Source organism: Helianthus annuus, chromosome 4, assembly GCF_002127325.2.
Source record: "Helianthus annuus cultivar XRQ/B chromosome 4, HanXRQr2.0-SUNRISE, whole genome shotgun sequence".
Lineage (NCBI taxonomy): Eukaryota > Viridiplantae > Streptophyta > Magnoliopsida > Asterales > Asteraceae > Helianthus > Helianthus annuus.
In genome coordinates this window covers 181,169,702-181,187,783 of record NC_035436.2, presented here as the reverse complement: position 1 = coordinate 181,187,783, position 18,082 = coordinate 181,169,702, and the positions used below count along the sequence as shown (strand labels likewise).

At 37.9% G+C, this 18,082-nt stretch overlaps 2 protein-coding genes across 2 annotated transcripts; one reads left to right on the top strand and one right to left on the bottom strand.

The window, feature by feature from the left end:
* Positions 1-563: 563 nt before the first annotated feature.
* Positions 564-1,133, bottom strand: LOC110933950. The gene has a single exon (XM_022177150.1). It carries the CDS (start codon positions 1,131-1,133, stop codon positions 564-566), a length of 570 nt encoding a protein of 189 aa, XP_022032842.1.
* A 13,029-nt stretch (positions 1,134-14,162) lies between these two features.
* On the top strand, positions 14,163-17,581 carry LOC110933949 (protein FAR1-RELATED SEQUENCE 5-like). The gene is made up of 6 exons (XM_022177149.2): positions 14,163-14,433; positions 14,558-14,692; positions 14,778-15,778; positions 15,890-16,148; positions 16,260-16,832; positions 16,925-17,581. Exons 3-6 carry the CDS (start codon positions 15,114-15,116, stop codon positions 17,579-17,581), a joined length of 2,154 nt encoding a protein of 717 aa, XP_022032841.1. The 5' UTR covers positions 14,163-14,433; positions 14,558-14,692; positions 14,778-15,113.
* The last annotated feature ends 501 nt before the right edge of the window (positions 17,582-18,082 follow it).

The window sequence follows — 18,082 nt, the reverse complement described above, 5'->3', positions numbered from 1 at the left end:
GAGATTTTCCAAATCTCAGGCTCCAGTTCATCCATCCTTGCTTGTGTCACATGTACGAGTCCATAGATTTAATCAAAGACACTTACTTGGAAAATTCCATTCTGGATATCTTCTTTGAATACCACTGGTTGACTTTACTACCCTATGTTTATTTGAATATCCTTGCGGTTCCATGCATTAAACCTTCATACTGATCAGGCATGGAAGCAATCTATGGGACACATTAAGATACACCAATCCTCATATGGCGCTTTTGTCATACCATTTGGTATTCGAAATCAATGGAGATCAAAGGGATATCAATTTTTATAGGATGTTGTATTTTATCTGGAGAGAGGGTACATTAGGACTTTATGATTGAAGAATTCTGACATAAATAGAAGGAATAGTTCCTGTGAATTTTCTACCTGTAAGTTTTACCTTACACTTAATATATATGTCCCTATAGTTTATGAAGGATTTATTGGTATCCGAACCAAAATAAAAACTCTTAGCATTTAAATCTTTGATAAAATGTCAAGGAACGTACCTGAGGCCATTATTTATGAACTAGTTCAGGTATTTTAGGCACTTTCATTCTTAGGCTTCCCTTCTTTAGCCGTATTTCCTTTGACATAATTAGGGCACGTGGTCTTGATGTGGCCTTTCTCATTACAGCCGAAGCAGACTGCATTTTTCATGTCCTTGCAGTCTAACGTTTTATGTTCCCTTGATTTGTAGATCCCGCAAGCCCTTGGCTGTGATTGGGATTTTGGTTCGAACTTGCACTTCCCGTAATGGCGCTTCTTGCAGGTCTTGCATACTAGTTTCGGGTTAGACTTTTGTTTGTTCTTCTTCATAGAGCTTTGGGAGTTACTTTCCTCCCTTTTCCTTTTTAGCTCATCTTTTTCATTTGAGGCATGAACAAGATCCTCCTTATGAGTAAGGAAATGTGGTCCTAGATAAAATTTGGAGCGAGTAGCCTGGGGCTCCTTGAACTTTTTCATAGCCTTCTTCACAGCCTTTCCAACAGCTGCGTCTATCATAGTTTGAAGAACACCTTCGGAAATTCTAAGGCTCATAATCGTAGCATCATCGGCATGTGTCGCATCATTCATAACACGATCAACGGCTGTCTCATCTGAGTTTGCCATACTCGATATTGGTTCCTAACACCAATAAAACAATTTCTTAGTTGCAATCCAACAACTGCTATTCTTCTTCCTGATGGCCTTAACATATACTAACCATGGTATCTATAGACCATACAGGCCAATATAGTACTAACGTTCTTAATGAATGTTATTTAATATATATATTCATTATGTTTAGCCTAGGTCACGAAAGACCATCAATGGCATTTAAGGTTTGGACCTAATCCATCATCTTTTTGACAGGGGATCAAAACGTCACATCTGTCATTATTATATTGATGAATTTTGGATACCATGAAAGCTTGTCATCAGGGTAACAGAAAAGAGTAATTCCTAATAGATACAAAATATCAATCTAAGATTTGTTGGAGCGTTTTCTTAAGTACCAACGGCCAATTTCCATCTCGTATTAGATGACTTGAGTCCTAAACAGGCGGAGACAACAGTTCTCAATATTTATCATTCATTATAGAATCATATGTGCCAGCATCAAACAAATTTCTGCATAAACTGCTTGATAAGGAAAGGTACCTGGTATATATTTATCATACTGCACCATCTCCTGGGCGTTCATCCTGAAGACTCATGCGTTTGTTCTCTTGGCCTCTTCAGGCTTCTTCTGATTTCTAGGGCAGTTAGTCTTGATATGCCCATTTTCGTTGCAACCGTAGCAGGTTGCGTCCTTTAACTCCTTGCATTCCAAGGTTTTATGTTCTTTAGATTTGCAAATCCCACAAGGTAGAGGCTGAAATTCAAATCTGCATTTCCCGAGGTGGTATTTTCCACAGGTTTCGCACCTGGTCTTCTCACTCGACTGCTGGCTGTTTCTCTTAAACCCGGAACTCTTCTTATCCTCAGAGTTTCTCTTTGTCTTCTTACCGGAGCAATAAGAATCCTCATCCTCCCTTTTACGTTTTCCATCTTTTGAGGCTCTGGCTGCCTTGTTTCTGACTACATCAAGGGTCAGAGATAGCGACAGGTCGGCTGCTGACCTGAACGTAGCAGGTCTCGATGCTTTCACACTTGCCTTTATTTCTGGGGCTAGACCCCCAATAAAGCGAGCTATATTCTTTGGTTTTGGCGTGATTAAGTAAGGAACCAATCGAGACATAGTATTGAAACTTGTAAGGTACGCTTGACAATCTAAGTTCTCCATGACTAATGTCAAGAATTCAGTCTCAATTTTCTCAACTTCATGTTGAGGACAGTAATTTTCTTTGATAAGAGCAACGAACTGATCCCAAGTCATGTTGTACAAAGGGATCTTCCCCGTAGCTTGGATCAGTGACCTCCACCAAGCTAGAGCTTCTCCTTTAAAAGATTGTGAAACAAACTTCACAATGTCTTGCTCTGCACATCCACTGATGTCAACAACGGTGTCCATCTCATCGAGCCACGTCATGCAGTCGATGGCTCCTTTTTCTCCTGTGAAGTCTCTGGGCTTGCAGGAGACAAAATATTTATATGAGCAGGTCTTAACTGGTGCCTCTTGATAAAGCACCACCTGTCTAGACGGGACACTCCTTTGATTTGATGAGTTACGAACATCGTCTTCCTTTGACTCGTGTGATTTTGAAAGGGGCTTACTACGAGCCACAGATAGAGTCTTAGAGTGTGTATCACTTGATTCATCATACTATCTGTCGAGAGCTTGTGTAACGGCATTATCTATTAATGCCTGCAATTCCGCACCAGTTATATTAACTCTGTGAGCATCATTATCCTCCCTCGGGTGGCTGTTGACCTCATCCAATCCAGCCATTTAGCTTAATTGCTACATAAACATTGATGATGATTCATTCAGGGGTTATTATGGATTCATCATTTTTGACGATTCATCAACCATGGTAATATAACCCATATTGGTTAATTTGTTAGTTATATTTTCATTATAATTTATCCTAGTTATAAAACATTAAGGATATTAAAGTGGCGCAAAAGGCCTAGTCACAAGGACTGGTTTATAAGCCATGATTTCAGAGAATCTAGGCATTAAGGTTTGAACATATTTCATTACCTTTTGTTGACAGAGAGTCAAAGACATCAACTGTATCTTGTCCCTTAGGACGATAAGCATGGCCCGTAGGCATTTCATCACTTATGGATGTTTATAATATGACCATCTTCATTTGATAATATCAGTCAGGATCGTATTGATCATACAAACTGTTATGCTTGGACGTAGTCCAACATCTCTAGACGGGGGTCAAAGACCACCACGGTCGTTGTCCTATCGGACAACAAGTTTGGCCCGTAGGCACTTCATCACTAATGGATGTTTATAATATGATCATCTTCGTTTGATGATTTAAGCCATGATTCTAAATTACTAGGCTAGATAAGGGTTTGGAATTTCCCAATGTAAAGATGACGAGTGTAATTTTATCGTATTATTGTTGTCAGGAGTGTTAACATGTTTGCGGATGTTAACGAGAATCTGAATCTCTTTTAAACAGGTTTTTCCCATCATAGCTAGGTCTTTAATGACATTCAAGCTAGGTTTTACCCCTTTAAGATTCTTTCAATATATTTACTGGTAGATCAATTATGAAAAGGGATAATAATTTGATTTATTTGATATATTATATTCATACAAAGTGATAAAAGGAGTACATAATTGCCCTAACGGGACTTGAAAGGAATGATGTTGTCCGTGCAGGGACTGACAGATAAACATGTCCTCACAAGGACTTATTAAAGATACGATCTTCAGCAAAAAGGAGGTTTCACTTTATCTCTGAATGTTTTCTCCCTGGATACACGTTTTATCTTAGTCGTGGTACGAAGTTCAGCATTTCAAGGCTCCGGATGAGGAGAAATCCTAATACAGGTTCTTCGCTTGGCGACGTATCCAATATATAAAAATAATTGGAAGCAATAAATTCCAGATTAGAATTGAGAGTATTCCTATGTTAAGTCTAGACTTAGAAGTTTTTAAGGAATGTGCTACTGTGTCATTGAGATTAAACACAAAAGGCTAGTGTTTAATTCACTCAATGTTGGCTCTGATACCAACCTGTCACACCCCGAATTTCCACGTAAAACCGGTGGGACCGGTGGGGAGTATCGTGACGTAGTCGATGTCATCATGGTCAAACAACACAATATATAAATGCACAGCGGAAGCAAAAGATAAATATACTACATTCCGAATATAAAGTAATGTCAAAGTATTACAACGGAAAGTAAAGGATCCACAGGCGGATCAATAAAAGAAAACTGTTCAACAGACTTTAGGCATCTAGAACTTGTAAGATTCCTTATTAACGCCCTGAGCTTCCAGCCAATTACGTTCAGTACCTGTCACTTAACCTTTTTGGAAAATACGTCAGTTTACACTGGTAAATACACTTAACCGACTCATTTGAAAAGGTTTAATAAAATTGATTTGAATGCACAAGGCACAACATATCTTTTATAACTTGGGACAATTATCTTTATAATCTTGTATACAGATTTACATGTTCGTTGTACGTTCAGGGCCCGATGTAGAAACCGAGTTAAGATTAACAGACACGCCACAAGTATAGGCCCACAAGAGAGTGAGATACTGTTTCCCTTATGCACTGTCAGGGGTATGCCTACACCTCGTGCATAAGACGTGGCCATTTTATAATACAATGATGTCAAGGATATCCGGGACATGGTCATTAACCCCTAAAGGCTTTTATTTCAAACAATACAGATTAAAGCGGGTTACCTCAATAATTTAATCACAATACGACTAAACATTCAATACCCGACCAAGCGGTATTATTATAATACCGTATCCCAAGCCCGTATAGGGAAAATAAGTTAAAAGTATTTACCTGAGCTAGCAATGCAATTTATACTCAGCCGTATATTCTAATCAGCAAGCACAAGTACTTCTACTGGGGCTCTCAATCTGGAACGAAGGTTTTTATTAACCTATTAGATTCCTAACGGGTCTTATTTAAGTCGTAACTTAGACCGGTTAGTTTTAAGGAAAGTTTTACGGTTCGAAACGCATGATTAAGCGATTGCCGGAATAGAATGTGATTTAGACCCTACAAGTTTGGAGACTTGTACAATATGGGTAAACTAAACGCTTTCTGAATTTTGAGATAAAAACGACAAGGTTTGACCCGTTTCGGCTAATTTATGCAAACTAGTTACATAAACCGAACCGAACGCGTAAATAGCGTAACGGGTAACCGTAAGAGTCCTATACAGGTTTCCTAAGTTAATATGCTCTAAAGAGGTTGTGGTGTCAGTAGGATACCTTCCATTATTCCCATAACGAGTTTAATCCCAATATACGCCCCGTAGGGGTAATTTGGTTATTTTAAAGATTATAAAAGAGATTTCCGGGTTCTACAGGAAATCTGAGTTTTCTGAACAGGTTATAAAGTTCAAAATACTTTATTTATTGTTTAAAATCAGTAGCAATTGGATTCGGGTCAAAATACCATGTAAAACTCATTTTATGTCCGAAAAGGGTATATTCGGTATTCACCGAATCAATGCCATAACCGCAGGTTGTGAGCAGGTTAAAAATAATTAAAAATCGTTAAAAATCTCAAAATATTATATTACATCAGTGGGTAAAAGGTTTGGTGTCAAAAATTGGGTTTAGATAGGATTTATGCTAGTTGCGCCGTTTAATTACTAAAAGGCGTTATAATTACGCTAATGAGCATAACTCCTAATCTAGACCTCCAACTGATGTGAAATTTTAGGGACAACTTTATAAATCAGTAATAAGGATTATTGTCCTTTCACTTTTCCAAAATTCTCGTTTTATAGTCAAAAGGGCATTATGGTTAACATTGAGCTTTTAACGAAAACGTGCATATGGAATGGAAAACAACGAACCAATCACAGAGGGTTATACCCTCATGTAACTTGGTCCTAAGGAAGTCCTAAGGCACTTCTAGACTCTACTAAAACGGGTCAGAACTGAAGTCAAAGCAAAAGTCAAAGTTTTGCGACTTTCGGTTCTGAACCGGGTCAAAACAGTAAATGGTCGGATCAAACAAGCTTAGACCGGTTCTTATGCTTATTACCAAGTTATATGAGTGATAAGATAGGTTATACGCCTTCTACATTGCTACTTATGCGTTAAATCGAAAATTAAGCTTCTGTTAACTTTTTATAAACAACTTTGACCCGACATTTGATCTAGTTAGAATGGGAATCAGAGGGTGCCCTTTTAAGGGTTTAAAGCCCACATGATTACCAACTTATAACTACCTTTGATTCGACTAATCACTGGACCAGTAGTGATTGATCGTTAAGTCAACCGTTAGTTACGACGGTTTGACTTCTAAGCTAGGAACTAAGCAAAACATGATTAGGGAAGGTTAAGGATACTTACTGAAGCCCTATGCTTGATAAGGAAGGACTTGGGTCTGCTCTTAAGCTCCAGAAAGCTTCTCAATTGCAGAATGAAGGTGTGAAGAAATGGTTGCAACCTTGTGGCCTTTTATAGTGATTTAATCACCATGGATTGTTGACACACAACACTACCAATGGTTCTTGATCATCAACACATGTCCCTAAGGTTCTAGGAGTCACTTAGGCAGCTCTTGGAAGTGTTTAAGGCCATAAATGTCGTTTACATGGGCTGAACAGGCAACAAAAACGATTTTCTGCATCTGGGCGTGTCAGACGGCCCGCGTAAGAGTTCTCCTTGGCTTTACGCGGGCCGCGTGAGCCTTCGGATCTGATTCCAAATCTTTTCACTAATTGCATGCTTGGCTCCTGGTTCTTCGAAAGGTCAACTTAACTTATCTCTTGCACTTTGACCCCTTCCAAATTACCTACAAGGGCCCCTAGACTTTTACCCATCATGTTAAGTCCTTGTTTACCTTGTTATTACCCGAAAAAGTCTTAACTTTTGACGTTGACGCTTTTAACCCCTCGCATACGAATTTGATCATAACTTTCTCATACGGTAATGAAGCTTTGTGAAATTCCTACCGTGCATTCTAGTGAGCATAATTTACCTTTACAAAGCTTTGTGTTTGCTAAAAGGTCACTCAGAGGTATAACTTAAACATGTTGACACATTTAACCCCTGTAGTTTGAAATTTCTCACTTTCTTTCACAATTAGCTTCGTATGATCCATGAATCACTCGTTTAAGGGTATAAACATCATGTAGGGACATTGTAGGGCATATTTATCCATTGTTGACATTTTGAACCCTTGAATTCACATACTTTCTATGTTTGTCAACTTTAGTCCCTCTATAGTATTCATTGACTCATTCAAGCTTATGACACGTGTCAATACATTATGGGACGAGAATTTTTGAGGTGTTACACAAGCGCACGATCCGCACCCTCGAAGACATGCATCGCTCATGCGCTATAGATTTTTGTGGTAATTGGGATTCGCATTTACCTTTAGTAGAGTTCTCGTACAATAACAGTTGTCACGCTAGTATTCAAATGGCACCCTTTGAGGCACTATATGGTAGAATATGTCGATCGCCTATTGTATGGCACGAGATCGAAGATGCACTGATTACCGGTCCCGAGTAACTACAAGAAACGACTGACAAGATCTTCCAAATACGAGACAATCTCTTGAAAGCTCGGAGTCATCAAAAGAGCTACGACGATAGACGCCGCAAGCCCCTAAAGTTCGAAGTTGGTGATCACATACTCCTAAAGGTTTCACCTTGGAAGGGGGTGATCCGATTCGGCAAGAAAGGGAAACTCGCGCCACGATACGTGGGTCCCTTTAAGATTCTGGAAAGAATTGGTAAAGTTTCCTACTGATTCAAATTACCGGTCAAACTCAGCAACGTACACCCGACTTTCCACGTCTCAAACCTCAAGAAGTGCCTAGCTGAAGAAAATCTTCATGTACCGTTTGAAGATTTGCAAATAAACGAGACTCTACACTTTGTGGAAAAGCCAGTAGAAATGATGGATCGAGAGACCAAGAAACTTTGACGCTCTCGCATTCCCATAGTGAATGTACGCTGGGAAGGAAAACGCGGCGCCGAGTTCAATTGGGAACTCGAAAGTGATATGAAAGCTAAATATCCGTAACTCTTTTTTACGTCTACTACTTAATTTCGGGACGAAATTCCCTAAAGTAGGGGTGACTGTAACAACCAGACTTTTCGGATTGTTATCCTTTTTCTACTTGCTTCGATTTGTAACCGTTTTGTACTCCGAGATTCGATATAAATAAAGGGTTATGTTATACTAAATACATTTTCATCACACAGCACCACTGCACGCTTAAACGCTTTATATTCGCAAACGCTCAACGCTAACGCAACACGAATTACAAAGAATTATGCTATTTTAATTACCGAGTGTGTTTGTTTGTTCAGTAACCACTCTCGCCTTCGCACTCGCTTATCGCAACGCAACTCAAAACGCGGATTTATTTATGTTATTGTGTTATTGTGTGTTTACTTGTTAATTATGTTATGTGTGGTTGTTATACGCTCAAACGGAAACTCTCACAACTCGATTTATCGCATCACAATGCAACGCTACACACGATATCCCGCTAAAATACTTAAAGTACTAGCACTAACTTACACAACAGAACGCATTAAACGAGCATCCTATACGCGAAAATGAGGATTTTCTACACAAAACAGCACCTTCAAACAAAGGCAGCAGGTTCGAACCAGGTCCTCTTGTGCAATCCCACCTCTGCTATAAACACCCAAGCCCCTTCTCCATTTCATTCACTAGCTGCCTTTCGTACCGAAACGCTGCCGAATTGTTGTCCGGCCGTTTTCAAGTAAGATTTATCAGTTTTACATGATTCCACAACGTTTTCGACTACGATTTTCTACAAGATTCACTTCGATTTCATCAAAACTCTTCCATTCTTCAACTAAACTTCATCTTTTTACAAAGAACTTCATCTTTTTCATAGAAAACCTTCATTATTTTTACAAAATCTTCATCTTTTTCATCAAAACTTCTTACTTCACCACGGGTCTACACTTAACCGAGTGTATTGGGCCTAGCTACGGCTTCCCAAGTTAGAACTCAGTTGATTTCACACTCACCAAGTGTTAGATCTAGGTGAAAACTCTTTATAACCCTTTTAAACTTGATTTTTACACTAAAGCAGACCTAAGACGACATGTATTTTGTTCACTGAATAGTGGAACAAAGTAGTGTCAAAACCATCTTGAATTGGACTCAAAAATACATCCGATTCAGGCGAAAACATAGCTCCGAACGCCAAGAACAGCCACAGTTGTGAACTGGACTATTCTGTGCGAAGCCTGGCTTCGTACGAAGGCATTGTCTTCGTACGAAGGAACACATGGCTTCGTACGAACGCACTGGTTTTACACATCACAGCCCGATTCTCATCCGTGACTCAGACAAAGACCTCTCCGACTCTAAGTTTAATCAGTAGCTTAAGGTTGGAGGGATGAACACTCGATTTTCCGAAGACAAACGCGAAGAACACTCGATTTTGGACAACGGGAGAATCACTTGTGCGAAGACCCACGACATAACTTCATATAAAGCCTCTGTTTTCCCACCGACACTCCGATTTCGACCGTTTCAACACTTTGGAGGACTTACGCTTTTGTTCCCGTACGCAGGCTGATCCGGCGCTCCCTTCAATCCATTCCAGATCATGTTTATCCTTAAGCATGCACTATGAGTATACTCGAACCCTTTTCGCTTAACGCACTTTTGGGTGTTACATACGTTCTCTATCAAAAACACAACACTTAAACGCTTTACAAACGCTAGCCGCACTTGCATGTTATACGTGATTAGTTGAATACTTGTTGCTATGTTATACAGTGATGACTTGCTTCCGCCTTTAGCAACGATAATACTATAATTTGGACTCAGCACCTGTTTAGTCAGGGGTTGCTAAGGATCACACCTTTTACTTGACTTGTTCGCTTCGGTGAACATGTGTCGTGCATACTCTACTCGCAGTCATGTGGATAGCTAGTATCATTGTGATACTTACTTGATTCGCCCGTTACGTGTTACATGTTGGTTATGCGTAAACGCTTTTTATACTATATCTATGCTAAACTTGTGTACTAACCTTTACATTATTGTATTGACTTTTATATTAACGAATATGTGACAGGTTGATGCTTATCGTATACTGCAAATGGATAGGAAGTCTAGAAACTCATCTAATAAAAATCTAGGTTGTCGGAATTGTATTGTTTTTTTAGACTTAAATCTGTGATGACATTTGTGGAATATTTGTTCGTTAGTATGGGATAATGAACCTTTAAAATATTGTCATATACTAGTTGTTATGGATTCTCTTGAGCAATCTGATTCGCCTAGTGCCGCGCCCCGATGATTCCGCCATCGGTTGGGGTCTAACACCCTCGCTACTACGTTTATGAGACCTCACATGGCACCAAGCCACAAAATACTAGACACCTATTGTTAACAAGTGATTCCATCCTAGACACCTATTGTTGACAAGCAGTTCCATCCTCTTCTTGCCATGTATAAAACTTTCGGTGATCAAGCAGTTTTTCAGTCAAAAAGGCGCAAAACAAAAGTGTGATCTTTTACATGTCTGGACTATGTAATAGAATCAGTTATTTTGAAGTGTTTGCACCCTTATAAATTTCCCTTTTTTCCATTTGTTTATGTGTTAGATTAGGAAGCATCAGTTTTACTATTTTTTTCATTGTGTTATATTAGGAAGCTACACGTAACACAAGTTACATTTAAAGTGTTTGCACCCTTATAAACTTTCCTTTTCCATCTGTGTATGTGCTATATTAGAAAGTTAAACGTAACACAAGTTACATTTTTTAAACGATAGGATTATGGCACAAGTTACATATCAAGATCTTTTTACACCTTCATGTAGTTTTACTCCATAAATGATGTAATATTGTTGGATTGTACGAGACTTTATACTCCTAATACATGCAACACTCCTTGGAACATCGGTTACATGGTTATATATTGGGATCTTTGTTCCACCCTCATCTTACAAAGGTTTAAACATATCAAAACCGCAGCATATGTAACCGTATATTGATTTAACATATGTCACATCATATTTCACGATTTTTAACTAGTATATTTGTTGTATACTACAAGGGTTCCCTTATCCTCCAATTTTTTTATTGTGTATACATTGTCACGTATGGGCTTATATGTTCATGAAGGTTTTGATTGGATACTAACTTTTTATCCATGTTTTGCATGTGTACTCCAAAGTGGATAACACTTGTATAGCCATGTTACACGTGTTACCTTTTAATTTAGAGTCTACACATGTTACACATCATATAATGTGTTTTAATCTTAATATGTAAACAACGGTATACATGCAACATTACACATGTTTTTGCACACAAAATGTAGTATCAACGTTGCACGTGTTACTTATATTTACACCAACCCTTTTTTTTGTAACAAAGGGGTTGAACATATGTAACACATGTTTGTAACATGTGTTACACTAGAGGGTAACTCCTGTACAACGCCAAAGGTACCCACCACCTGCCCTTCATCGACTTCTTGCTCCCACTCTTCATTGGTTTCTCCATCTACCTTCTTTTGCTTTATGGCCACCTTTGCCGTATTCAATATTGTGGTTCTCTTTCTTCCTGCCAAGATCCCTTCTCGTTTGGCTGCAACTGCTATGGTCAAGTCGTAATAACACAAGTTACACTCCAGTATTTTTAATCTACTAATTAAAAAAGATGGTAGTAACATAACTAACACAAGTTACCTTCCACCCAATTATACCCTGAACTTGAAGACTCCCCAAATTTTGACTTTTTATCTGCATCATTTCACACATAGAAAAAACTGAATAAAACCACCCAAAAAATGTTACATATGTAAACAATTACCATAAATACCTTTATTTTTCCTACACTTCAAACAACTACTATCCTGTGGAACCAACTCCCTCACTGCAAGCACTAAAAAAACATGTAACATATGTTAGCACAACCTTTCGTATTTGTTTGTCGTCGTATCACATTTTTTTACATCTATAGCTTTTTTTGTTTTCTAGACCGGACAGTTGTGCTCCCCACAGCAATTGTAACTTTTAGTATATGAGACTAGTGTAACGAATTAAAGGAACAAAAGATACACGTCATGTTACATAATGTTAGCATTGTCCAGTATAACACAAGTTACAAACATGTGTTACACATGTGCAGCCCCTCGTTATGTCAAAAAAGGCTGGTGTAACTATAAGTAATATGTGTAACATTGTTACAACATATGTACCTGGTAATTATGCTAGCAAAAAAAAACACAACTTTTTATATATAAAATAAACGAGATCATCAACTATTAAATTATGTACTTTTTAAAGGTAATGTAAATGTAAAACAACATTTCCACATTTTAAAAGATATTGATTTTTTATAGAAAAAAACAATTGAGAATATCAAAAACTCAAAATGATTTTAACACAAAACAAAAACAAAAACCTGCAAACTACATAAACATTTACCCATTAACTAGAACACTTTGAGAACACAAAAATCAAGTGTGAAATGATTTTTCAAAATAAAACACTCATGAGATTGTTGTTTCTCTCTCTAAAAATTGTGGTAAATTCAGTTCAAACCTGCTTCTCTCACACACACTTGTGCGTGTGTTCTTGGTGTCCCAAATGAAGATGATGAAGATTGTTGTTTCTCTCTATAAAACAACAACTTTCTCTCTTTAAAATACTTACCGGATCTAAACTCGTCCGATGAACATGATGAAGATTGTTGTTTCTCTCTCTAAAATCGTGGTAACTTAGGTTCAAACATGCTTCTCTCTCACACACTTGTGTGTGTGTTCTTGGTGTTCTAGATGAACGTGATGAAGATTGTAGGTTCTTTCTCTATGGCAGCAACTTTCTCTCTCTACAATCACCCTTCGATCAATGCTTCAAATGTAGAAGATCAAAGCCTACTCCAAACGGTGTTCGTACGAATCGACTAGCCATTCCAACCATGATTATAACCTTCAATAAATTAGTTTCAAAGAAACCCTAGAAAATTTCCTTTGATCTTCTGTATAAGAACTTGAAAAAGAAAGAGAAAAGGGAAGGTGGAAAGAGAGAGAGAGGTGATAGGTGGGAAGAGAGAGGTGATGTGATAGATATTTATGATTTTGTTTGTACTAATATTATAATATATATCATATACCAGAATTATGGTTGATTTTACATAAATACCCTTCAAGTACTCTCATTAACCTCATCAATGTATTTAATTTAAATCAATAAACCTTAAAAATTCATTAACCCTTGAATGATCTAGATCAATAGTTATAAATAGGGTTTCTTAGGTTTTCTTACCACAAATAAGTTTTCTATATATCCTTTCCCCATAACAACAACAACAACAACAACCGTACCCAGTATATCCCACAAATAGCAAAGCTATTTAATATCCTTTCCCCATATATATATATATTCATTGGATAACACTAAAAAAGTGGGGAACCGGGGAACACTTTTAAAAAATCAACTTAACATGTTAAAAATCAACTTTTTCTTATAAATACATGTAGAAACATTTTTAATAAAAAAATAAAAACTAAAAGATATTAAAAAAAATGTTTAAAAAATATATCTTATAAAACTAATTTAACATGAAAAAAATCAATTTTTTCAGCGCTTTTCCTTCTAAAAATGGGTAGAAACTATTCCAATAAAAAATCATTTTTGTAAAAAAAAATTAAGCCTTTTTTAATTGTTTTTTATTAAAAATGCTTCTAAAAGTATATATAAAGAAAAGCGTCAAAAAAAATTTAGAAAAAAATGATTTTTAACATGTTGAGTTAAACTGTTAAGAGTGTTCTCCGATTCCCCACTTTTTTAGTGTTCCCCAATGAACCTAAATATATATATATATATATATATATATATATATATATATATATATATATATATATATATATATATATATATAGGATAAAGCTTGGTGAAAAACCCCATTTTTTTAAGAAACTTAGCAAACTATATTTGTGGCTAGCATGTTGCCACGTTGATCTGATCTCATGAGTTTAACTTTTACATGAAGGTTATATTAGTAATTTTCTTTAACCCCTAAGAATTATGAGATGACCTCTTCATTAATTGCCCATCAGATCGTACATTCACAATCCCCCATATTTCTTTTTCATATTTCCCTTTTATCTCTTCTACATCTCTCATCAGAGAATCATCAATCTTCATATTTACACCACAGTAGCAAGCATCTCCATTAATATCAATGGAGACAAATCCACCAACCTCTGAATTAATGTCGCCGGTCCGTAGTTTCCCAAACCGGTTCTTTTGCAGCGACTTCCAAAACGATGAAGAATTTAATGCTCCAGGTTTGTCCATATATAGTTTACTAACTGTTCTAGAAGATCTGTTTTTCTTTTTTGTCTTTTACAACTTTTTAATCTAATAATCCAACCTATTATGCATGTCCATGTTCACGTGTTGCATTCGAAGCATCTGCATACACTTATATGCATGTTGATTGTTCTCGGTCATCTGAAGCCCCTGTTAGATCCCCGGATGTTTTGGTATCCAACAATTTCATGAAAAACGCGGTTATTGATGACCAGGATATGGATATTGATGAAGGTTTGTTTTTTCTTACACTTTTCTTGTTTTATTTCTTCACTAGATATGTCATCTTTCAAACATTTTCTATAATGTTCACATGTAGCATCCCAAGATTCCCAGATGGAAGCCATGACTGTTGCTGTTTCTGGATCATCTCATGGTCCTTCTATGTTTGCTGAATCACCACGCGGCCAGTTAGACGGTTGTACAATGGACAATGGGATCCCACTTTATTTTCATATCACACATTTTATAACTTGTATTGTCATGCCATTTTATTGCAGATTCATAACTTTTTCCGTTTTATGGTACAGGTCCTTCGAATCCATACTTTGTTTTTGATACCCCTCAGGGAACCCGTTACTGGATTCCTAATGTTGCTGATAAGTTCATACCGGTGTGTGGCAAAACTTATCCAACCTTTCAGGATGTTCTTTCCATGTATGAACTTTATGCGCTCGAAGCAGGTTTTTCTGTTAAAAAAGGTCAAACTAAAGTCTGGAATGGAATTCCCACACACAAGTATCTCCGATGCTCAAAATATGGAAAACCCCAACCAAAGCGGACTTTTGACACCCTAGATGAATCTTCTGTTAAGCACCGGAGGACCACCTTCTCATGGTGTGACTGTAAGGCAAGCATACTAGTATCGATATCGAACGATTCATACACAGTCCTGACTTTCAATGATATTCATAATCATGAACTTGTTGAGAGTTACAACCGTGATCTTAGTAAGATATCACGGAAACTGTCATTCTCCACGAAACAATTCATTCATAACATGAGTCTAAACCGCATCGGACCAATGAGGTCTTATAGATGCCTTGTAGCTTTAAAAGGAGGGCATCACAATGTCAATGGGACACCGGTCGATTTTAAAAACTTTAGCCACCAGCTGCGAATTTTTATTGGTGAACGCGACGCACAAGTTTTCCTTGAACGCTTGCGTGAGCGTTATGACAACCTACCCAACTTCTTTTTTGATTACACCGTATCAAACGGAAAGTTGTCCTCTGTATTCTGGGCTGATGAGATTTCAAAGCTTAACTACAAAGCTTTTGGCGATGTCCTAGCGTTTGATGCAACTTACAGCACAAACAGGTTAGCCCCCCTCCCCTCTAACATATGTTAGGCCTGATCCCCAAGTATCCAATTTTAACCCCAAAAAAGTTGTTCATATTGTTAACATCAAATCAATTTTTTTGTTCATAGGTACAAGATGGTTTTTGTGCCATTCACGGGTGTGGATCATCATTTCCAATGTGTTACATTTGGAGCTGGTTTGATATCAACCGAGTCAATTGAATCTTACGTGTGGTTGCTTAAGGCTTTCTTGAAGGCACACGGTACTCAACCAACTCTCGTGCTGAGTGATCAAGACCCATCCATGCTACAAGCTGTTCCTATGGTCTTTACAGAATCACGTCACCGTCTATGCATGTGGCATATAATGAAAAAACTACCCTCCAAGGTATACATAAGTTTGTTAACCTTTAACATGTGTTATCCAACATAACACTTTTTTACATGTCTTCTCAAACTGTTTTAATCTAACTCGTGTTATAACTATTAAAATTATCAGATCTCAGCCGACGTGCTCGATAACACTGATCTTCGGTCCTGCATTCATCGGTTGGTTTGGAATGTTTATATCAAACCTGAAACGTTTGAGTCCCGCTGGAATGACCTCCTACAAACATTTGGGCTTCAAGAGCACAGCTGGTTGAACGACATGTACAACATGAGACATCTCTGGGTTCCAGCCTACTTTAGAGAACTGCCCATGTGTTGCTTGATGAAGACCACCTCCCGCTGCGAAAGCTCTAACGCTGCCTTCAAGGTTAACTCAACAAGCGCAAACACCCTTGTGCAATTTATGATGTGCTTTGAAAATAGGGTAGACAGCCAACGATATCGTCAACGTGTTTCGGAGTTCAAAACCTCTTCTACCATGTTCAAGGGCAATACTGAGTTAGCGATAGAACAACACGCGTTCGCCATTTACACAAACGCTGTTTTCGCCCAAGTTCAAAAAGAAATAATTAAAGGGAAGTTTTTATGCTACATCACAAACCAAAGCGAGACGAGCGATTCCAGTCTTCTGATAGACGTCACTCATTTGGATAAAAGGAACAACATCACAAAAGTCTATCAGGTAACACATGTTAGGCACTTACATTATTCCACATACTCTAACATATTTTGCATCTAAAGGGCTTTTCCTTTTTTTGTCTATGTTCAAATCAGGTTACGTATAACAATGTCGATCAATCGGCCAATTGCTCATGCAGGAATTTCACACGTATCGGGTATCTGTGTCGCCATGTCTTTTGTGTCTATCGCTTGAAAAATGTTGAAAGGATTCCACCACAATACATAAACGACAGGTGGCGCCGAGATGCCCTCCCCAAACATGTTTTTTCAATTTCCAGTCGATACGGAGTCAACCCACACGCACCGTCCATTATGCGGAATGAAATCCTCGACCTCGTTACTGAATGCGTAGATGTTGCTAGAACCGATGAGGATGCGTTGGCAAAATTGGTTGACCAACTCAGGGATTTCAAGATCAATATTCTTTCCAGGCAACCGTTGTCAACAACTGAAAATGAATCAAATGAGTCTCAAATGGAAGAAATAGTTGGGCAGCCAATCAACATTCCAGTCGAAGTTGCTAATCCAGAAGTTGCACGCAATAAAGGATGTGGTACTCATACTCGCATTTCTGGGCCCGGTGAGAAGGCCAAAGCAAAACCACCAAAACGTCCAAAGCAGCTTCGCTTATGCAAGCGTTGTGGTCTGTATGTCGACGACCACGACTCACGCAACTGCCTTAAGGTGGCTGCAATGAAAGCAGCAAAGGCAGCTGCCGAACAACTAAGGCAGACCGCCACTGGCGACTGATCATCTGATTAAAATCTTTTTATGTAGTACTATGTAATGGGAGACTCTTCATTTTGGCCTTCTTACGCACATGTAACAGTCTTTTGTCATCATCCTGCTATTCTCTGTTACGTGTGTAAGAAGGTGTAACTATTTTCGTCCCAATAATCATAAGTAGGATTGTAAGAAACTCTATGGCCTTTGGCCACTTTTGTCATATTAGGCCCGAAGGTCATTCGTGGACCGCTGTGGTATATTAAGCGGAAGCAGTTTATCTTAACTTTATCTGCATTTTGATATTTGTTTTTCTGTGTTTTATTTTTTTACCGATGGCGGAAAAAAAAAAACATGCATATCACATGTTAATTCCCCATAATGATTTGCTCTTTTTAACTTCAAAGGATCAAAGCAATCTTTTGTTAACCACACAGCTGGAGTAAAAAAAACAGCTTGGATCAAAAAAAAAATTAAATAAAACAGATGCATAACACATGTTACTTCCCCATAATGATTTGCTCTTTT

Bases quoted from the DNA above. Each gene is read 5' to 3' on its own strand.
- LOC110933950 (XM_022177150.1), bottom strand. From the start codon at position 1,133: ATGGCAAACTCAGATGAGACAGCCGTTGATCGTGTTATGAATGATGCG.
- LOC110933949 (XM_022177149.2), top strand. From the start codon at position 15,114: ATGTATGAACTTTATGCGCTCGAAGCAGGTTTTTCTGTTAAAAAAGGT. The intron at 16,149-16,259 runs GTATACATAAGT...TAAAATTATCAG, and splicing joins TGAAAAAACTACCCTCCAAG to ATCTCAGCCGACGTGCTCGA. The intron at 16,833-16,924 runs GTAACACATGTT...TGTTCAAATCAG, and splicing joins ACATCACAAAAGTCTATCAG to GTTACGTATAACAATGTCGA.